Genomic DNA, 23,613 nt, shown 5'->3' with positions numbered 1-23,613 from the left:
AGCTTATGCTCTCCCACTCTCAAGATGCATTAAAGCTTTCCTGCAGAAGGATCCGAGTGTCCTGTGTGATTCTTGCCGGCGAGAACATATAGCGCGCGGGACATCATGCTTTTGGCATGGTGTTTATCACAGCAATAGATAGCCTAACTAAGCCAACCCAATGTCAATCTTTGGCTTCCACATGCATATACACATACACACATACATATACACACATATATACATGCGCCTATACCAACACACATATGTACACATACCCTCATGAATACCAAACACAAATACATACAAAAAGGAAAAGAAAGCTTATTCAGAATAACTCATCATGCTTTATAATTTCTATTTCATAAGTTGTGAGTTTTAAAAGAGACCAAGAGAGGGCTGGAGAGATGGCTTAGTGGGAAAGAGTACTGGCTGCTCTTCCAGAGGTCCTGAGTTCAATTCCCAGCAACTATATAATGGTTCCCAACCATCTATAATGGGATCTGATGCCCTGTTCTGTCTGATGACCACTTTGTCATGCAGGCATACATGCAAATAGAGCACTCATATACATAAATATTTTTTCAAAAAACCCACTAAAAGGGGGGGGGCAGGGGAGCCAGGCAGTGGTGGTACTTGCCTTTAATCCCAGCACTAGGGAGGTAGAGGCAGGTGTATCTGTGAGACCAGCCTGGTCTACCGAATGAGTTCCAGGACAGCCAGGGCTGTTACACAGAGAAACCGTGTCTCGGAAAATGGATGTGGGGGTGGGAGGAAGGAAAGGAGATGGGAGAGAAATACAAAGACAATTTTCCTATATTTTTACCCACACTAGAATGTTATATTAAATAGCAGAAATAGCCAGGAACACATTTTGTAAGCTTTAAATGAATGCTGTTAAAAGAGTATAAAGGCAATTTAAAATATCAAGTACAAAAAAGATAAGAAAAACACCTGAAAGGAAGGGAACTGAGTAACAGGCACTGTCTATGAGCCAGGAACCATGCTAGACTCTCTCACATACACTATCATTTCCTCAATCGGATGAGGGATCTGAGCTCATAGGAGTTAAATAATCAAGTTGAGTGAGGAGGTGGTACCTCTTGGGTCTCCACGTGTATTTTTCAGCACAATCCATCTACCAAAGTGTTATGTAGGATAATTTTAGATGATACAAGACAAACATTTTTCATTTTAGAAACTGTTTTAGGTCATTATTAGAAAAATTAAAATTCATAATCTCATGGTGAGACCAAGACTTTTAAAACTGCTATTATATGAATCCAGCCTTCATAATGGTATACAGTGAGATTCAGAAAGGTTGTCAAGCCAAGAATTGCCTGCCCAAACATGCACATTCAGTGTATATTCATTCAGGCCAAGACAATGAATGAATTCACAAGTAAAATTATAGACATACCTGACATAGTTTGATCAAGTTTGTGGATAAGAGACTTCTTAGCACATTCCACATCAGGACTTGGGTAATCCAAAACTTGCCTGCACCAAACTAACGGACTAACAGATTTCTGCATTGGTGTGAGTTTTTTCTTTGGTGATGAGTATAGCCTATAAAATAAAAACACAAACAACATTTGTTATTGTGCATAGGACTATAAAGTAGGGTCTTTCTGTACTGGTTCAAAGAGAGGGTGGTAAGTGATAGGTATGCTTAAAGTCACAACTACTCACTGTGCAAAAAAATGACACTGCAAGCAGTATTACCCCCAAACCTCAACCACAAAATGAACCCAAAAGAGGGATTCTCAAGATGGATTCTACCTTCCTCCTGTGATTAGAGCTATGAAGAAACACTTGGCTTGGCAACAACTGATTATAACCATGCCATTAAATCAAGTGGGGAAGCAGGAGGGGCTCCACCCCCCTACTTCCCTTTCTACCAAATACATATACACCTGGCCACATGTAGTACCTACTGGGTAGTCTTCTCAAACACTGGTGTGTCCGAGAAGGTCAGCATTTCAATCTTTAATGATTTACCATAGCCATGTGTGAGATTACTTGGATTACTTGGAAAGAAGAAAGGACGGTGTTTGAAAGTTCCTGCAGAGGCACACAGAAGGAAAATGATGGGGGAGGGAGGTATACTTAATTACTTAATCTCTACACTGCAGTTCTTCCTTAGAACTGATTGTAATAATCATTTCAGGTGCAGTTCCTTGTGAAAAATGTGGATATTTGATTTTTAATGAGGATCAATTGTGCACTGAGTGGAATTTATAAAGGGAACACATTTTGCTTTGATGTATTTACACAGATGTCTCAAGAAAAAGCTGATACTCTCACATTTTACTCTCATCAAATTAAGCCAATAGTCCAAAAAAAAAAAAAAAAAAAAGCCAGGCATTGGTGGCACACGCCTTTAATCCCAGCACCGGGGAGGCAGAGGCAGGCGGATCTCTGTGAGTTCCAGGCAAGCCTGGTCTCCAGAGCGAGTGGCAGGATAGGCTCCAAAGCTACACAGAGAAACCCTATCTCGAAAAAACCAAAAAAAAAAAAAAAAAAAAAAAAAAAAAGCCAATAACATGAAGTGATGTTCTGGTAAAGTATTTAAATAAATATTTTTCTACAATACCGTATTAGACAAACTACTTTTAAGAACATCACAAACTTTTCCATTCCCTCTCTCTGTAGTTTAAGTCTAGTACTACTAGCTTTGACAAAATCAAGAGTGTCTAAGGTAAATGACTCCTATAGTTCAAACTTAACAATTCAAAAAGCAGTGCATTCATTATCTTTCCAATGTGTTAAGTACCGCAAATGTCTATAACAAATCTACATCTTGGCTTCCCCCTTTAAAAATCATGGTAACTACTACATACTGACTCTGTCAGTTCAACCTCTGCAGGTGAATAATTAATATCAACACAACCACTTTTACAACATTTTACAACTTTGTTTTTTAGGCAGTGTCTTGCTCTGTAGTCCTCGATGGCCTGGAACTCACTATGTAGACAATACTCTCAAATTTCTTAAGTCATAATATATGACTTAATCAAAGAAGAGAGAAGGTAGGAGGAGCAGGGGATAAATATCAGGACTCAGGAGGCTAAGGATTTCTGGTAAGCCTAGTCAGTTTGATGATGAGATTAAACCCAAGATAAAGTGAGATGTGCCACCAGTTTTTGCCTAAAAACTGGCATGACCTCAAGTGTTAGTTAGTTGTTTACATCAACTTGATACATGCTAGTGCCAATTGGTAAGACAGAACCTCAGTTGGGAAAATACCCCTACTAGGTTGGCCTGAAGGCAAGCCTGTGGGGCATTTTCTTAGTGATTAATGTGGGAGAGCACAGTCCATTGTGGACAGTACCAGCACTGAGCCCATAGTCCCGAATAGCATTAAAAACAAGCAAACAACTAGGTGAGCAACAGTAAACAGCACCCCTCCATGACCTCTGCATCAGTTTCTGCACCTCTAGTTCCTGCCCTGACTTCCTTGGATGATGAGCTACATACTGTAGCATGAAGTAAGCCCTTTCCTCCCCAAGTTGATTTTGGGCATGGTGTTATCACAATAAAAACCCTAACCAAGACACCTCATTATCCTAGTAAAGTTAAGTCACAGAGGTCCAATGAGCCTCACAACCAAAAACAAGGCTCTGAAGAGTAGGGCATGTTATCTCAGACCCTTTCTCTCCTCCCTAAGGTTCATGGAGCCCTCGGGGAGTTGCTCTTCCACATTGTTTATAAGGAGGTAGCTTGAGCCAGTGTTCCATTTTGCTGAAGACCTGGCTAAAAGCTAAACACATAGCCAATCTGTGTCTACATGGTACACACTTATAGGAAGACTGTTTAATCTCACAACATAAAACTCAAAATGTCCAGAGTATGAATGGGCAGAATTCATCATACTGAGAATAATCAAGAAGAATAAGAATGAAACAACTGAATTAAACTAAAAACAAACAGCAAAATGTTCTAGGGTAGATTTATAATTATACTCAAAATTTGTAGCATTGCTCCCCAAGTTAGTTCTTCAGAAAACTGTTAAAAAGTAGAGCCAAGCATTTGAAAACAACAAACAAAATACCAGTGTATTGTAAGTATGCAGATATGTATATGATGGAATTCCTTTCCAAGCACAGACTTTCAAACCACCAAGAAACCACCAAAACTGAATTGTCTACATAGTACTTCTACCCAAAAGGTGTACCTGCAGCAGAGGAAAGGAAAAAAAAAAAATCAAACTTAGTATTTAGTGTGGGAATAGGATGGAAAATTTTAAGCACTGTTTGAAAATTGTCTTAAAAAAAAAAAAGTGCTGGTGGGGAGATAGTTTGCCTTACAAGTCTTCGGTCCCCAAGTAGAGTTGGGTCCCCAAAACTCAAGCAAAACAATCCAGACAAGGTAACATATGTCAGCAGTGAGAAGGGAAAGACAGGTGACCCCTGGGGCTCACCTGGCCTATTCCAGGCAAGTTCCAGGCTACTGAGCAGAAAACAAAACAAAAACAAAAGATGGATGAGGCCATTACTGTTATCTTCTCTTGTAGGTGGCAGTGGCGGAATAGAAGACCCGAGGTTTACTATCATCCTGGCCACAATCAGGCAGAGAAGAAAGTAGTTGTTGATGAAGGCTCCCAAATACCTTCTTCATCTTTTTGTTTGTTGAGGAAGGGTCTCACTGTGGAGTGCTGGCTGGCCTCATAAAGATCCTCTTGGCTCTGCCTCCAAAATGCTGGTTTCCAAATATCTTCCCGATTGTTGAAGAGCCTGATTGTCATCTGAAGGTTCTCTAGATGTTCTTTGTTTTTTAGTACCTTTGGCACCAATAATGAAGGACAGATCAACAATCTCAGTTCACTTTCTTTGTAGTGAAATAGTCAATAGTCAATTTAAGTATTTCACAGCACTGAATTTGAGTGTGCTGGTTTCAGTGTGTGACAGCCAAAGACCCTCTTTCCAAGATAGGGACAACTTTGTATCAGTGGTTCTCAACCAGTGGGTCACGACCCCTTTGGGCAGTGGCTCATAACCTGTGGGTCACAGCCCTTTCACAGAGACTCCTAAGACCATCAGAAAACACAGATATTTACATTACGATTCGTAACAGTAGCAAAATTATAGTTATGAAGTAGCAACAAAAATAATTTTATAGTTGGGGTCATCTCAACACGAAGAACTGTATTAAAGGGTTCCATATTAGGAAGGTTGAAAACCACTGGTCTACAAGGAAAGCCTTATGTTCTTCTTCCTAATCACTGGCCTAGCATCCTTGCTTTGAAGGAGAACATGCACTCCAACAATCTCATCAACATTCTAGACTGTTGACGCTTGTTTCTCTTCCATCTTTTGCAGTTTCAGTGTTACAAAAGGTTTTATCTGGCTTTTCAGTTTCTGTTTTGTGTTAAATGGATACCCCATCAGTTATAGGCAAGATGCTGATGGCCGCATAACCAAGACTAACTTTTTAAAATATAAATCTGACTAAACAATTTGCTCCTTCAGCTAAACTTCTGTGTCCGCTTCCTTTGTCTTCAGGATAGCTTCTTCCAAAAATGGTGCCTTTGAGAAGTGACTAATGATCCTATTGTACTGTATCTTTAGCTTCACTTCTCACCTTCCTCCACAACCCAAATCTAAAATTGAGTCATATAGGACCAGTTTCTATTCCTGGAAAACTTTTTCTCATAGGTTACTTATGTATACTGTTACATTAGCCTTGTCTGAAACAATCCCAATTCAATTTTTCTGCCTCAATGTCCCCTGGCCAATTTCACTCAGATCATTCCTACTTTCTACTGGGTCTCAGCTTACACACAATTCTTCAAGAATACCTTCCTTGAATATCTCTGGAACAAACAGTACTAGATATCCCCATTAAGTACAATGTTGGGAAGCAAGATGTTTTAAGGAAGCATCTTTATAGCCATTTACACACAGCATACCTTACCAAGAAGAAAATTCCACATTCCACTCTAATCTCCATCCCATTGAATTTCTTCTACTCATTTTATTCTGTTTGAATGTTTTGAGTTAATAGTTTTAACACAAAAAGACAATTTAGAAATGTATTGGTGGTGGGAACAAAATCGATATAACATGGATAAAACTCATTCTTTATGACTTGCTTACATAGAAAGTCTGGAATTGGCAAATCTATGGAAAACAAAGTACATAGTGATTACCTAGGAATGGGAGGGTGGGTAGAGAAGAGGATTAGAAAATAACTACTTCTTATGAGTACCAAGTGTTATTTGGAAGTGTGGGAAATAGCCTAAAACTGTATTATAATAAATGCTGTATAATTCTGTAAGTACAATGAAAAGCAATGAACAATAAAAAGCCCAATACACTTAGTCAGGTAAGTGTTATATTATGGAAATTACATCTTATTAATCAAATTTATTAGAAATAAATTTGCTCATGAACAATTATTACAAAGAAATTAAACACCTTTAAACATAATTTATCCATATGGTTAAATGTGGAGAACTTTAAGAGATGTAACTAAGAATATGAATGATATGAATGACATGTGGGTTATGTCACACCCTAATATGTCCATGATATAATCAAGAATGTAACTTTATTGTGTTTTTTGTTCACATATAGAGATGCACATACACACACATATGCATACTCATATAAAGACCAGAGGTTATTTTCAGGTGTCATTCACCAAGTGCCATCTACCTTGTTTTTTAAGGAGTCTCTTTCTTGGGTTGGAACTCACTGTGTAGGCCAAAATGAAGCCCCAAAGATCCCCATCTCTGCCTCCCCAGTCCTGATATTACAAGCACATATTGCCACAACATGAGGGTTGAACTCAGGTCCTGCTTGTGTGGCAAACACTCTACTGACTGAGCAGTGTCCCCAGCACTGAATATAACTTTTTAAAAGTGCAAGCACCTTTAGAGTATAGAAATCTACAGATACAAGAATAACAACAACCTTTCCCTTGCTGAAATTAACCCCCATGTTACTTATATTTTGGATTATCTGACTCTCCTATCCATACTTATATAACTGGAATATTATTAAATTATGGAAAGAAGAAGACCATAATTGATTGGTTGAATTTATAAATATAGTAACCATTTCTTCTTACATTGTAGACAAAATAGTCTATCGAAGCTAAGAATGACAAAAATTTAATCTTATTTAATGTAAAAAAAAAAAACAAAAAAACTAGTAAGATGCTTCTTGAGATTGCTGTGGAAAATTTTCTTCTTTGCTGGGCAGTGGTAGAGCATGCCTTAAATTCCAGAACTCAGAGGCAGAGACAGGTGGATCTCTGAGTTTAATACCAGCCTGGTCTATATAGCAAATTCCAAGACACCCAGGACTACACAGAGAAACCCTGTCTCAAAACTGGCTTGTTCATGGTGTTTTATCACAACAACAACAAAAATAACTAATACACCTACTTAAGTAGTTGCAATGAAATGGAATGACTATCACCAAGGTACTATTCTGTTTCAGGCCACAAGAAGCAAGTAAAGTGTTTTCAATCACTTAAGGTACCTACAAAGTCCTGTTCTCATCTCCATTCACCTGCCACACTAATCTTTCCAAAAAGACCACTTGTTAAGAACATTCCCACACTCAAAAAGCCTCATCCCAGATTTCACAGGATACCCACAATATGTTCTCTGACTCAATGATTTAGCTTTATTTTTAAAAGCTATTTACCTTTGCTTGATGCACATTAACTGTATTTTCAACTGTGTTTCTCATTGTTCTCTAAGAAACTTCATTCTAGTTAAGTGTGCTTACAGGCCATTCCTCTATTTTATTCAAGCACTAATTCTTTCCCCTGTACTTTTTGATTCTGACTGAAAGGCATACCCCTTCTGTCTGTAGCCAAGTCCAAAGTCTTAGCTCTCATATTTAAGTGCATATAAACTTCTCTCCTGTGAATAATTATTGTTTTCAGAGAGAAATAGAGTCTATATTCTGTCTCCAGTTGTAGTTAATTTTAATTTTCAACTTGACATAATCTAGATTATCTTGGGACAAGGTGAATCAATGGTGTATTACTGGCCATGGGTATGTCTGTTGGGACTGCCTTGACTATGTGAACAGATGTGGAAACACCCAGCTCACTGTGGGTGGCATCAATCCCTAGATCTGTGAGCTGACTGTGAAGGAGAAAGTGAGCTGAGTAGAGAAAGTATGCATGCATCCACTTCTTTCTGCTCTTGACTGTTGACATGATGTGACTAGCTGTTTCAAATTCCTATCACTTTGATTCCCTGAAATGATGGACCATAACCCAAAATGGAGAGCTCAAACAAGCCCTTTCTTCCCTAAACTGTTTCTGTCAGGGCATTTTGTCACTGCAACTAGAAAAGAAAGTAAAACCCCAGTCAAACTCTAAAAATCTTGAAAGCTTTGTGTCATGCTCCACTCAATCACACAAATAAACATCTGTGTATCAGCTCCTACTGGCCAGGCTTAGGATAGGACAGGAATTCAAAGATGAGCTATGAGAAAACTAGATTATTACACCTCACACAGAAATCATTAATCTGTCACAGGCTACACTGCCATCAAGATACCTGCTTACTAGATTCCAAACCTCCAGCTAGATGCAGGCTTTTTTGGTTTTTAAATCAAATTCCTGGATTTAAGTGGGAAGCACTTTCTTCTTATTATTATCATTATTACTATTAATTATTGAGACAGTTTTTCTGTACAGTCCTGATTGTCTGGGAACTCACTCTATAAACCAGGCTGGTGTCAAACTCAAGGGATCCACCACCTGTCACTGCCTTCCAAGTGCTGGGATTAAAGACATGGCCACCATGCCCAGCTTATCTCATCTTCTTAACTAGAAACATTTTATGTGTGAGCATTTTGCCTATGTGTATGTCTGTGCACCATGTGTGTGCTTGATGCCATGGAGGTCAAAAGTAGGCACTGGACCCCTTAGAATGGAAATTATAAATGGTCATGAGGCAACATGTGGAATAAGTCTAGTCCTCTGTGAGAAAAAGTGCTCTAAGCCACTGAACTATGTCTCCAGCCCTTGGGTTTTGTTTTTAATCATCTTCAAATAAGCTTTGGATAAGGATATTCAATGGCAAACAAATTTCATAACAACAAATAAACACAAGATCCATTATCTTACTATTAGAAGGAAAATGATAGAAACATATTTGAAGGATATGCACATTCATGTTCTAAGATTATAAGTAGCCATTTCTAAATCTACTACTGAGGTATTAACAATGACATACCATCTTTAAAAAAAAGCAACGCTCTGCCATCTAATTTCATGACAACTAAAAAATGTAGTAGTGGTTGGTACCAAATTCACAGCAACACATCTTCCTTAACTTGACAGTCTATTAAATCCCATTCCTACTTCTTACTCATTCTTTCCATCGAAGAGACTCTCAACAGTCACCAAGACTGGCTGTTTTGTAACCTCTCCCAGAGAGATGAGCAGAAGCTCTTGACGAGCAGAAGGCAGTGTGGGAGAGCTTTTTTTCTAGTAAACTCCCAGAGTCCATTCCTATGCTAGAGTTAAGTACTGATCCACTACAAGGGGCCCCATAGATTTCCAAGTTCTCCTCACTGACACCCACATTCAGGGGGGTCTGGATCAGTCCCATGCTGGTTTCGAAGCTATCATTCTGGGGAACAAGAGCGTGCCCTTGTTCAGGCCAGCTGTTTCTGTGGGTTTCATCAGCCTGGTATGGACCCCTTTGCTCATCCATCCTCCTTCTCTGCAACTGGATTTCAGTTCTGCTCAAGGTTTAGCTGTGGGTGTCTGCTTCTACTTCCATCAGCTGCTGGATGAAGGCTATACAGTGGCATATGAATTAGTCATTAATCTCATTATCAGAAGAGGGTATTTAAGGTAGCCTCTCCTCTGTTGCTTAGATTGTTAGTTGCTGTCATCTTTGTAGTTCTTGAGACATTTCCCTAGTGCCCGATTTCTCTTTAAACCTATAATGTCTCCCTCTATTATATTATCTCTTACCTTGCTCTCTTCTGTTCTTCCCCAACTCAACCTCCTTGTCCCATCATGTCCTCCTCACCCCTCCTCTTCTCCCCTTCTCATTCTTCTAGTTTGAACCCTCTCCCCTCCCTCACACCCATTTTTGGAGATGATATTCAAAACAAATCTAATAATCAACACTTCTTCCCCAAACTACACATCTATAGCTAAATAAATCAAGGCCAACTATTTTTCACAAATGGCTTTTAGGCTTAGTGTAAATCTCAATTTCCCCCTATTTATCAGCTATGTGACTTTAGGTCCAGCTTCTTTTACTGTAAGAGGAATGACATACACAAGTTATAAAATGGATTAAACTTTGAGGGCATAATGCTAAATGAAACAAGCCAAAACAAAAGGACAGGTGTGCCTGATTCAATCCATATTAACTTCTCTCTAACGCCTTACAGAAGAGAATTCTTCTGGCTCTGTTTCAGGGTCTCAGTAAGTATGAAAAGCATGTCAATAGCAGACGACAGTCCATGGCAACAACACACATGAGCAGATTGATAGATACATGGTAGCAGACAATGAGCAGAACGATGAAGGGCTATAGCCTTCTATAGGCCACCCTTAGAAATCTTCCTCTACCAGTTAGGTCTGACCTCCTAAAGGCTCCACGGACTGCCAAAATAGCCCACCAGCTGGTGAACAAGTGTCAAGGACATGAGACCATGGAGGAACATTATTGCTTACGCTCATTGATGATCCGTAGGCCGTAATGCTAAGATTTCTTTATTCAGATAAACACCAGCCCAAACGCAAGACAGAGCGTGCCCAGTGGCCGCAAGCTAGTGTGGCCACAGAGAGTGGCACTCCACGTGTTCGTGGCCTCTTAAGAATTCTCTCTGAGTCATCTTCGACCTCCCCTGACCACGCCCTCATGGGCGTGGCCAGGCACACGTGTAGGGGCTCCTAGGAGGCGGGGCTACAGTGTCTCCCTACAGGATATTGCATATTCAAAATGTAATAGTAAGCTACCTGGAAGAATCAAGTTTACAGACACAGAAAGAATGGTAGTTGTTGGGTGGGGAGTATGAGAAAAGAGAATTATAGTTAATTGGCTCAGAGTTTCACCTGGAAGGAATAATTGCCAAGATAAGTAGTGGTAACTGAGTATAGTGGCTCATGCCTGTAATCACAGCATTGAAGAGGCTGTCTTGGCCTTACCAGGAAACTCACAGATTTACAATCTCAAAAATGTAGAGGACGAAATAATCAGACTTACTACCACATCTCATTCTGCTTCTGATTTCACTTTTCTATAGTTTTGTGATATAGTTTCTGGCATCTCTACAAAGAGCATGATGACTAATCTGCAGACTGCATAGTGGATTTAGGGGACTCATGTCAGTAATAAAGGTTCTCTCAAAGGAAGGAGAAAGAGAAAGCTAAAACACAGCCTTTAGGGTGCTAACAGTCAGCCAGCTAACCCTGACCAGGCAGTGCAGGCCCTATGGGTACATAGGTTATACTGACCTCTCACCTATTCCAGGGCAGCACAGTAAGAAGAGACACAACATAAATTCATTTAGACACTTCTTCAAATAAATCCCCCCCCCTTTGCCCACAAACAAATTCTTTTTCTATTAGCACAATTCACAGGATGGATAAAACATTAACTGACTGCAACCCTCCCAACAATAATGAATATTTTTTACAATATAGTCTCTAGTTCAATTCTTTTACCAAAAGCATAAATTATAAATGTAAAGTAAGAATGGTATCGTGGGTGTTGATTTCAGGCCAACAGACCAAAGACAGGTATGAATAAAGCTGCCCATGTAAGGAAGTTTCAACTTTAGTACAGACAAAGGACACTGCCGTGACAGTACAGAGACATGGTGGGCCACTAAGTGCCCAGACACCTGCTGAAAATTTTACCTGCATGACAAACAGAAAACCAAAGAGATCCTGTATTTACCTCAACTGTTAACATCAGAAACAATGGCTGAGGGGTAAACAGGAGCTTGGGTTTGCTCTGATCACCACTAACCGAGGACATATAAGTGATCAAAACACAGACAATATAATATAGCCAGTGTAGATAACAGAAAGGCAACTCCTTAACAAGGAGGGACTTGGGAGTTACCACCAAAGTTAACTTTGTTTGCCATACACACAATAGAAGCTTTCCATTCCCAGAATCCATGGAAATGCCAGGTGGGCATGGCAGCTCACTATAAAATTCCAGTCTCTGAAGGAGACACCCTGCCCCAGCCCCATTCACCCCACTCCCAGTAAGCTGATTGGCAAGACTAATCCTTCTCACCCCCTTTCACCCCAACCCTGCAATCTGATTGACAGGACTACCCATTTGATCAGTGAGCTCTAGGTTTGATTGGGAGACCCTGACTCAATGAATAAAGTAGAAGAGCTATCAAGATAGATTTCTGATTCAAACTTGGGCCTACACACTGCACATTCACACACTCACACACACGTGATTTCATACATACTTGCCCACACACTTGAATATGTGCATACACTACTCAAGCACAGCACACACCAGACAGGAAAGGGAAAAATTTAAATATAGAATTACCATCTGATCCATCAAATCCACTACTGAGTACAAAGAAGTACCTTCGGTTAGAGCACTATTCACCACTGTCAAGATGTGAAAGCAACATTTTCCATCAAGGAATGAATAAAATGTGATTTATACAATGATGAAATATCACCTGGCCTTAACAAAGAAGGAAATCCTGAGTAGCTTATGTTAAGTGTGATAATCAAATGACAAATAAAATCCACTTTTATAAGGTGCCTACAGCAGCTCAGGCACTGAAAGCAGACTGGTGACTGTCAAACAGGGGAAACAGTTGTTTGTTAGGAAGTTTCCAATTAGGAATGGCCTACAGCTGGACACTCCTGACAGCTGTATAAGAATGTGAATATTATTATTAATGTCACTGAACTGTATATTTGTTTAACAGCCAGGAGTGGTGGCTCATGCCTGTAATCAATATTTGGGAGGCTGAGGGAGGAAAATTGTTGCAAGTTCCAGAACAGTCTGGGCAACCTAATGAGTTATAAACAAGCAGAGGAAGACCATGTATAAAGAATTAAAAAGGGGGTGGCAGGGGAAATGGCTCGAATGGTAAAAGGTGAAGTGCTTACAATAAGCTCAAGATTCTCAGTTTGATCCCAAGAATCCTTTTTTTGAGGGGGAGAGGGAGGGGGAGGAGGAGGTGGTGGGGGATGGGGAGGGGGAGGGGGATGGGGATGACTGTGTGCTTTTAATCACAGTGCTGGAGAGACAGAAAGAGGTAGATGTTGGACTCACTGGCCAGGCAGCCTAGCCTACTTGTTGAGTTTCAAGCCAGTGAGAAAAAAGGCAGGCTGCACCTGAGGTCTCTGACATCTACACAAACATGAACATGCATATATAGCAGCAAAGAGTGGTGAACAAGGTATAATTTATGTTATTCTACTTTAAATAAATCTTAAAGAATACAAAGGTCTAAAATTGCATGCTGGCAAGGATATGAGGAAAGGTGAACCATCATTTACTATTGGTGGGATTACAAACTGGTGCAGCCACTCTGGAATTTCAACCACTGTGGAGACTTCTCAAAAAGCTCAGTAATGATAAATCTATCCCATGATCCAGCTATAGCACTCCTTGACATATGCCCAAGGACTCATGATAGTCTAAGAGACTCTCAAAACAATACAGGCTATTTCTGTTGCCCTTGGTTGTCACCCAGAAGTTGGTGGTAGGTCCCTATCACTGAAGACACCATGTGCTTTGGACACAGGACTCTGAGGAACTAAGCTGGATCTGATCCAAAGCTCCTCCCTGAGGACTAACTTTTAAAGTGCTAGAAGGTGCTATGTGATCTCTTAGGGAGGAAAGCAATCAGTAGTTCAATCCAGCTGTGATAGCTAGGAACCACATAATGATCACTAGCACTCCAAGACATCCCTGAAGGAACAATAGTGCCACTGCCATCTTAGCAGTAACCAATACGTGTCTAGCTGGTTTTAAGGGCCACTCAACAGGAGAGAAATCATGCCCAGTACTGAACACCTATCCAACTACCAATGACTAGCACTGTCTTGGATCTTAGAGGAAAATGTACTACTGCCACTTTCCTAAACCAGCATAATTCCTAACTGCATTCTAAGTGCTTAGCCTTATAGCAACAGTTAAGTAGAGTTCTCACCCCTTATTAAAGCACTTTTTTTTTTTTTTTGCAGCAGCAGCAGCAGATAGAGGCCATTACAGGAAGTCACAGTTGGTCAAAATGCTCAGTCCAGGTTGATATATCTACAACACACCATCAACATCTATGGCTCAAGAAACATATGGGTGTGGGGTTGAGAGAGCCAAAGGACCAGAAGTCTTCTTTGAAACTGTGTCTTCTAGTTACTACAAGAAAACTATACCCATGAAATCTCAACAATGTGGCTGCCTAAATAAGAGCTAAACAGTGACACCATTAGGTGACATACCAACATGGATTGGAGAAATGTCATGGGGCTGTACAAAGTGCCTCAGGCAATTAATAATAAGAGAGGGAGAATTGGTTTTCCCCAGAGATTCAACACCAAGTGGTCAGTCCTAAAAACATATACATACAAGCAACACCAAATGAACTCAGCATATTCTGTTTACATATGTATTCATATATGTGTAATATATTAAAGAGAAAGATTATAAACTTAAAGGGAAGCAGGAGTTGGGGAGCATGTGAGAGGCACTGGAGGAAGGGGGGAATGATATATATATCCCATTTCTAATTTACTCAAGATCACCTCCTTACAATTTCCAAAGAGAAACAGACTCGGTTTCAAACACATAAACAGTGGCTGGAGTTGAAAGTGTTGTGATGACACTGTCATAGGATGTCAGCACACTCCAGGGCACTTCAGTATTCCTGAGGAACAAGCATGGTTTCTCTTTCCTCTTGCTGGGTGTTCTCAGCATAAGTCACTGCTCTTTGACATATTTTCCATGTAGAAGATGTGGAGCCTGCAAGTCATGCTGACAGTTGGAGTAGGCCATCCCCAATCCCACGCCGGAACCAAAAGCTAATGGCCACATTCTTTTTTTAAAGAAGGTGAGAAAACAACTCCTAATCCAATACCAGTACCTAGCTTCACCACCACGTTGGCCATGCACCGGTCCCACTTTCTGCCAAGGTTGAACCCACCGGCAACTCCAATATAATTATATTTTAGTAAAAATAAAAGAAATTGCACCTATGGTGGTACACACTTTTAATCCTAGCACTCTAGAGACAGAGGCAGGGCAATCTTTGTGAGTTCAAGGCCAGCCAGGACTACACATAGTAGGCCCATCTTAAAAATAAAAAAAAAATTAGAGCCTGGCGGTGGTGGTGCATGCCTTTAGTCCTAGCACTGTGGAGGCAGAGGCAGGCAGATCTCTGTGAGTTTGAGACCAGCCTGGTCTACAAGCTAGTTCCAGGACAGCCTCCAAAGCCACAGAGAAACCCTGTCTCAAAAAACCAAAATAAATAAATAAAAATTAAAGAAACTTAAGAAATCAAATCAGCCAGGTGTGATGGAGCATGTCTTTAATCCCAGTACTCAGGAAACAGAGGCAGATGGATCTCAGTGAGTTTGAAGCCAGCCTAGTCTTCAAATAGAGCTCCAGGACAGCTAGAGCTATTATACAGAGAAACCCTGTCTCGATAAAAACCAAAGAAAGAAAGATCAATATCTAGAATCTATGAAAAATTCTTACAACTTTACAGTATGAAGACAAACAACCCAATTAGAAAATGGGCACGTGGAGTCAAGGATGTAGCTCAATGGTAGAATGTTTACCTAGCATACTCAAAGCACGGTGTCCAATCCCTAGCTAGTACTGAAAAAAAAAATGTATAAAGGGTTTGAATCTACATTTTTCCAAAAAGAATTATGACAAATGGCTGAGAAATACTGGGAAAAGATTCTCAACATCATTAAGCATTAGAAAATGCAAATCAGAACCAAAATGATATTAACAGAACAATTATAATTAAAAAGATAGACCTAACAAGTGCTGACAAAGATGCAGAAAAATCAGAACTCTCATACATTGCTTGTGATGAGAAGTGGTACAGCTACTGTGAAAAAGTCTGGCAGTTTCTCAAAAAATTAAGCATGGTGATGCCATTTGGAGTAATTTCACTCCTAGGCACATACCCAAGGGGAAGAAAATAAAACATATGTTCAAGCAAAAACGTGTAAATAAATGTCAAAGCAGCATTATTTATAATAGCCAAATGGTGGAAACAATCCAAATGCCCACCTACCGATGAATGGATAAACAAACCTGGTAAATCCACACAAAAGAATACTGTTCAGGCACATAAAAGAAGGAAAAGAGAGCCGGGTGTTGGTGGCGCCCTCCTTTAGTTCCAGCACTCGGGATGCAGAGGCAGGTGGATCTCTGTGAGTTCAAAACCAGTCTGGTCTACAAGAGCTAGTTCCAGGACAGCCTCCAAAGCCACAGAGAAACACTGTCTGGAAAAATAAAAAAAAAAAAAGGAAAAGATCAAGGCAATATTGTGACATGTGCTACAACACACAACAATGAACCTTGAAGGAATTATGCTAGATGAAAGACAGACAGACACAATGGCCATTGGCTATATGATTTCATTTACATGAAGTGCCCAGCATAGACAATTTGATAGGCAAAGTAGATAAATGGAACAAGGAAGAGAGGAAAATAGGGAACGACTGCTAATAACAGTATATTAAAACCCACTGTTTTGTAGGCTTTAAAACATGCCTTATAGGGCCAGAGAGATAGCTCAGTGGATAAAGACGCCTGCCACCAAACCTTACTACCTGAGTTCAATCCCCAGGACACACATGGTAGGTCCCATAAATTGTACTCTGCCCTCCATGTGCCCACTTATAGAATGAGCAGTCCTCACAGCCAGTAATTTAAAAATACACTGTATACTATTAATTTAGATGGTGCATCATACACTATAAAATTATAGTTCAACAATGAAAGACTTAAAGAGGAAAAAAAAAAACTACAGTAACATCAGTAGAAAGAAATCACAGCCCAATCACAAACAGAATAAGCCCTGACACTGAAAATCTAAGATAAAATAATCCGGTAAGTTTGTTTGGATGGAAGAATGGTCTTCAAAGAGAATCAATGCCCAAAGAAACAAAATGAGCTATTAAGCTATATGTAGTTAAAATGGGCTTAGGCCTACCCCCTCCAAACCATGGAAAATAACAAAAAATTATCATAAAATCACTGTGGATCAGAAATGTGGAGGAAAAGGTTATGACAAAAGATGGTAATTTCTAAGGAGAATAATAAGCAATTTCTAAAAATTCTGGAGCAAACTGATTACTTACAAAACTCAAAGTCAGATTAAACAATGCTTGTGAAATTAAGAAGTGATTCCATAAAGGTGACTAGATTCATCAGAACCACAACAAGCCAAATTCACTCCAATTCTCCTTTAAGAGAGTGACATCTAAGAACCATGCAAGCTCATTACAGCTCAATTACAGTGTAGCATTTGCCAAAATCTTTCAGAATATTCACACAAACCAAAGGTCATAGGGGCTTGACAATAGAAGAACTAATAGCCAGTGAGTAACCATAATGGTGTTAATGGACTGGCCTTCCTGAAGGAAATCAGGTTGAGCTGCATTCTTCAGAGTAATCTACTCAGTCACTTAAGATTTTTGTCAACAATCTGAACAAAAATCTACAACATATGTCTACTAAATACAAACATACAAAATGCCTAAGTCAAGACTGAACATGAATTTTTATTTATTTATTTATTTTATAAGTATTTTTTTTTCTGAGACAGGGTTTCTCTGTACTGTTTTGGAAGTTGTCCTGGAACTCACTCTGCAGACCAGGCTGGCCTTGAACTCACAGAGATCCGCCTGTCTCTGCCTCCTGAATGCTGGAATTAAAGGTATGCGCCACAAATGCCCAGCTCCTGAACATGAAATTTAAATGCCTTGTATTTAAACTTAAAAAAAAAAAGTATCACACACAAAAAAAGTTAGGAAGACATAGTTTAACATAGTTTATATAGAAAACACATGGTGGAGAAGTTCATACTACCAGCACTTATTAAATGTAGTAACAGAAGTTGAAACTGTTAATGACTAGCAGTTTAGTGGGCCTCAGTGAGCATCTGTAATCCCAATACTTGGGAGGCTGAGGACTGTCATGAGTTCAAACCAGTGTGGGCTATGTAGTAAGATCCAGTCTAGCCTGGGCTACAATCTAAGACCATCTCTAAATTAATCAGTGAATTCATAGTATTTACTGTTTTAAAAGTAGCTTTTAGTCAGGCAGTGGTGACAAACACCTTTAATCCCAGCACTTGGAAGGTAGAGACAAGCAGATCTCTGTAAGTTCATGGCCAGCCTGGTCTACAGATTGAGTTCCAGGACAGGTTCCAAAGCTGCAGAGAAACCCTGTCTTAAAAAACACCACCAACAACAAAAAAGTCGATTTTAGTTCAAGAGAAGTATATACATACACTTTGGTTACCTTAAAAATGGGAATACAATTCTGGATATGATGTCTAATAAAGAGCAACTAGAGTAAGAAAAAACATTAAATCAGCCAGATGTGCTAGCTGTGCCTTTGATCCCAACAGTTGGTAAACAGAGACAGGCAGATCTCTGAGTTTGAGGCTAGCCTAGCCTACAAGTTCTAGGAAGTGGAAGACCTTGTCTCAATAATAATATTCACCTACTACTACTACTATTAGAATTATTGAAGGACCAGAGAATTGTATTATCTAAGTAATCAATAAACTAAAATTCATTCTGAAAATAAAATGTCTAGCATATGGTAGGAAAGAGGGGACAAACTGGTAGTCTTCAAATACATAAAGGGGCAGTTCATGTAGGAAAGCTGATGTTGTATTTGAAAGAAAATGCAAAACACAATGGGAATAAGCTTTAATGTATAAAGAACTGGATTCTAGTCTTAGTGTCATCATTTACTGTGTGTTATTTGATGCCAAGACAGATTAAGTTTCCTTACACTGAAACTGACACCTACCTTATAAATATATAAACATTAAATCTAATTAAATGGAAAATGTTTCTAAGTTCCTTCCCCCAGCATCACCTAATGCACTATGATACACAATCATCTTAATTCTCTTGCTGAGACTTTTCTGAGTAATGAGAGCAAAGTTTTTCAGACTGAAGATTGCAACCCATTAGTGGATCCAGAAATCAGCCTAGTGGTAACTAGCATTCTTCCCCCTAGTGAAATACAACAGAATAGAAATTACTAAAGTGTACCACTCATAGTAAAAGTAACCACTGTTATTGGTATTAAGTGTGTACTGCGTTGTATACTTCTTATCATGAAGCTGTCCACCACTACTGCCTAAGTGTTCTGACATGGAAGCTAGCTCCTTGGGAACTCAATTAAGTTTAGGAAACAACCATAGTCCCTAGAGATTTATTATGGCCAGTACACATCTGCATCTCAAAGAAGCCCAGCATAAAAGAAACCTGTTATTTCCCTTATATTAATTTTACTCCAGAATCTGCTTATTTTTCCATATAAAGCCTACTCCTACCTTCTGCATTTTGTGGCGTATCTGCTAGAGGCAAAAATTTCTCTAGATGAAAATGATGTGCAATAGAAACAATCTTTGGAAAATAGTTTCTGATTTTTGAGGAAAGCAAACTTTACTATGGCCTATGATTTCTTCCCCTGACCTATCAGGCTAAAATTAAACCCAGGGTCAGATTTTAATTTCAGATTTAATTTCACACAATTATTTTCAGGAAAAGGCATAAGATATTTATAGCACCAATACACAAAACCAGATAAAAACAGTAAGCAGGAATCAGATAGTCAAAACAAACTCCTGGCATGTTTAGCTATGAATATTTGCTTCACCTTGACAAATACATGCTCAGAACCAAAACAGCTAAAGACTTGCTGGTGTTGGGAGGAGTCACTGTGCTCCATCAATACATCTACAATGGGCTGAGAAGTGCAGCCAATCCTCAATATCATGAATGAGCACTGATCTCATCATCACTTGGAAAAGATGGAATGATACTTGGATGACTCTGGGTTCTTTGAAAGTGCATACATACACAGGAGTCCTTCAGAGGACAGTGAGTCTCATTAACATGAAGCTGTAACTACTATACTCAATTCTAATAATACTTCGTATTGCTTGGCAACAACATAAGAAAGAATACTTCTGTTGTTCCTATCATCCTACGTACAAGTTCTAAATACTTGTTGTAGTTTTCAGGACATAAAATGCAGTTCCCAGTTCCCACCCTCAGATTTCTACCTTGTCTGAAAGTTTGCCCCATTATCTGGACCAATGCTTGCTGCTTAGCCTCTGCTCACTGTCAGTAGATCTCCTCAGACCTCACTGCATACATATATTCTACCTTGTTTAACTCCTGAGACTTAGCTCTCAACGCGACCACCACTACCTCACACAGAAGCATCAGCACTTAAGAATCTTTAGACTCTCCTACACCAGGGACCACAAGGAAACTCACTAAATAGTGGTGATTTAAATAACCAGGATTAAGGGTGACAGTACCCAGTCCTGGAGAACGGGCTATATGCCAAGCCCGGTGCTGAAAGTACACATGGATTACCTAATTTAATTTTCGGAATCCTACACATGTTAAGAATGGTAATTTTCCTGAGGACAAGAGTGAAGCTCAAAGTAACTTCTTCAAGGTCATAAACCTTTAAGAGGCAAACCTAGGGCCTACATCCAGGGCAAGCTTACAATACTTCAAAGTTCTAGGCCTGGACACCAGTCCGTGAGGGAGTCCAACTTCACAGAAGTTTTAATGTCAACAGCGAAAACGATCCAGCTAAAAGTTAAGACTTCAGAAAAGGGTGAATTATGAAGATAATTTCCCGCTGATGTTTTTAAGTCTAATAAAAACCTCTCATGCTCTTTCTATTTAATGAAAGTGTGACTTTAAGGTGTGGGGTCACAAGCTCATTAAGAGGTGCCTTATGACAATTACAGCTTTGGTCTGGATTTTAAAATAGGACTCTTTCTTTGCCTCTAGGATGGCATGGAAATGATAGTCAGCTTTGATAACTACCGCTTCACGGCTCCGAAATTAAGTCAGACCCAATTCTTGTTTTCAAAAACATAAAATGCAGGGTTCCTGTTCCACCACCGACTTCACACAAAGCGGCCCCATCCCTCCTCTGCCCTCTTCACACAAAGCAAGCTTTACCCCCACTACCCAAAGGGGAGTGTCGCTCACCCGGCCTCCCCACAAACATACCCATCTCACTCCAGTCCAAAACACTGCTACTCTGTACGTCCCGGCACCTGGTGCTGCCTCATGAAGCAGACCCCCTCCCTATATCCGAAATGCCCAGACCACCACCCGAAAGCCAGTCTTTCACACAAAGCAGGATCCCTTTCTACGAAGCAGTTTGCTACCTGAGTGCTCTGAGCGTGCGGGCCCAGCAGAGCTGTGCCAAGCCACAGATCCCATCTGGGTCCACTCGGGTCCAGCACCCCAAGATTCCACACACAACCCAGAGAAAAACTAGCTTCAGACCCGTTCCCAGGGCACGCCTCGAACCAACTCCAGCCGATCTGCCCTCAGCAGAAGCAGGCAAAGCCAGTGTCCCCACCATCGCCGAGCCCACCCTGCTTCCCCGGGGACGCCCCCCACCCCCCATCAATCCCGGCCCGCCCGGCCGGGCACCCGGTACTCACCAGCTCTCCTCCTCTTCCTCCCAGCCTGACAGTCGCTCCAGCTCGTCGGGCCGCAGCGGCTCTACCTCGTCCAGCAAGCCGCCCTCGCCCGCCGCCAGCAAGGAGGTGGCGTCCCGCAGGTCCTCGCTGCTGGTCCGCCGCGGGCCTGAGCCCGCCACGCCGCTCACCTTGGTTCCCAGGCCCAGCGGGAAGCCCCGAGGGGACGCCGCGCCCGAGCAAGGGGTGGACACGCCGGCCCGAGCCGGGCTGCCGGGCCCGAGGAGGCCTGCGCCCTGCACGGCTCCAGAGCGGCTCCTCAGCTGCTCGTTCTGCTTCTCCAGCTTCTTCACCAGCTCCTGCAGCTTCCGCACCTCCTGGTCCGCGTTCACATTGGAGTTAACGTCCTCCATGCCGGCCGCGCCGCCCGCTCCGACTCCCAAGCCGCCGGGGAAGCGCGGGGGGGGAGACAGGCGTTACCGCCGCCGCTCACGCTAGCCGAGGCGCCGGCATAGAGCAGGGCCAGGCCCCACCGCCAGGGTCGTCCCGGCTCGGGTTGCGAAGCGCCGCTGGCCCCAGCCGAGCCGCCTCATCTGCGCCGGCTCCGCGACTGGTGGAGGCGGCGCCAATATCCGGCCTCGGCCGCCATCTTCCCTCCGTCCCTCCGCCCCCTGCCGGCCAGCCCGGTCGGTGACCTCAGAGCGTCGGGGGAGGACGTGGCCGCCCGCGGGCTGAAAGGACTGGGCGCTGGGCTCGCGGTGGGGCGGGGTCAGGGGCGGGGCCCGCAAGAGTCACGGGGTCTGGAGAGGTGGGGTCACTGTGGGGGCGGGGTCGCAGCCGGAAGGGGTGTGGTGGGCGCCGGCGAAGGTGGGCAGGGACGGGCGAGTGGAGTGCTGCCCTGGCCGCTGGCCCTACCCACGCAAGGCTGGTGACGGGCGCAACTGAGACATTGAACTCGGCTCGGGCTCAGCCCCTGCCGAGGCGTCGGTGTTGAGGGGCGGGTGCTGAGACTCGCGGATCGGCAGCTCCGACTGGCCGCGTGGACTCTCGGTTTGTTTAGCATTACTGAGTTGGTTTTTACTTGAAATCCGAGACTGTTGGAGCTGGCAGCAGCCCCGGAGACCATCTGTGGCCCGTTCGTTCCCCTGAAAATGAGAACCCGAATCCCAAATGGTTGAGAGAGCGCGAAGGTCAAAATAATAACCGTAATTTGTTGAGTGTTTACTACCTGCCAGACACTGCGCTAAGCACTTTTAAAGGCATTAGCTCATCCGTTAAAACACGTGCAGGAGGTTGTTGTTTTGTTTTTGTTTTTGTTTTTTTTGTCTTCAGATTTACGACGCAGAGACAGAAGCGGGCGATGGGGAAAACACTTCTGTATTGATCTTTCAATGTTAATTAATGCGCATTGTATTCATTGGATCCTCCCTCTGCCCCCAAAGACTTTATAATAATAGTATGTCTTGACTTTGTTTTGTTTCAAGGCAAGGTTCCCCTGCGTTTCCCTGGCTGGTCTGAAACTCAGAGATCGCCTGCCTCTGCCTCGAGTGCTGGTAATTAAAAGGGGTATGGTCCCTTGACTTTTTTTTTTTTTTTTTTTAATTGTGCCTGAAAAGTACTTAAGCAACCGGTTGACAGGTAATAGAGAATGTGGAGGGGCGGTAAGTGTAAAATTCTGCCTTAGGTGGCCTCTGTAATTGGTACTGCAGCAGCAACTGCAAACAATTTAAATGCTTTGCTTCCATCACGTTGGCACACTGTTCCTCAGTTGTCAATTGTGAGGCACAATTGCCTGTACAACAGTGAGAAGTTAAACGCACCTGATTTCTCAACTACTTGGCTGGTGTTTGCAGTCGACTCTATTGCCTCCTCCACCCTAAGCTAACACGGAACCAGTCTTACACCTGGGTGTGGACTCACATGAGAACTTAAAACACTTCGGCCTTTCTTCACTGTATTTTCCTTGCATAGAATA

General features: G+C 41.7%; 1 protein-coding gene and 1 pseudogene across 2 annotated transcripts in view; both read right to left on the bottom strand.

The window, feature by feature from the left end:
- Slain2 (SLAIN motif family member 2) overlaps positions 1 to 22,080 on the bottom strand; it is a 62,183-nt gene extending 40,103 nt beyond the window's left edge. For both annotated transcript variants that reach the window (XM_027390858.2, XM_027390859.2), the window contains exons 1-2: positions 21,663 to 22,080; positions 1,400 to 1,548 (exon numbers count right to left, since the gene is read on the bottom strand). In XM_027390858.2, coding sequence (XP_027246659.1) covers positions 1,400 to 1,548; positions 21,663 to 22,051 — 538 coding nt within the window. In that variant the 5' untranslated portion in view covers positions 22,052 to 22,080. The remainder of the gene's footprint in view (positions 1 to 1,399; positions 1,549 to 21,662) is intronic.
- On the bottom strand, positions 10,006 to 21,580 carry LOC113832768 (annotated as a pseudogene).
- Positions 22,081 to 23,613: the final 1,533 nt, after the last annotated feature.

The sequence above is a fragment of the Cricetulus griseus genome, assembly GCF_003668045.3.
Source record: "Cricetulus griseus strain 17A/GY chromosome 1 unlocalized genomic scaffold, alternate assembly CriGri-PICRH-1.0 chr1_1, whole genome shotgun sequence".
NCBI classification, from domain to species: domain Eukaryota; kingdom Metazoa; phylum Chordata; class Mammalia; order Rodentia; family Cricetidae; genus Cricetulus; species Cricetulus griseus.
The sequence above is the reverse complement of the archived record's forward strand: the minus strand, read 5'-3'. Positions and strand labels throughout refer to the sequence as shown.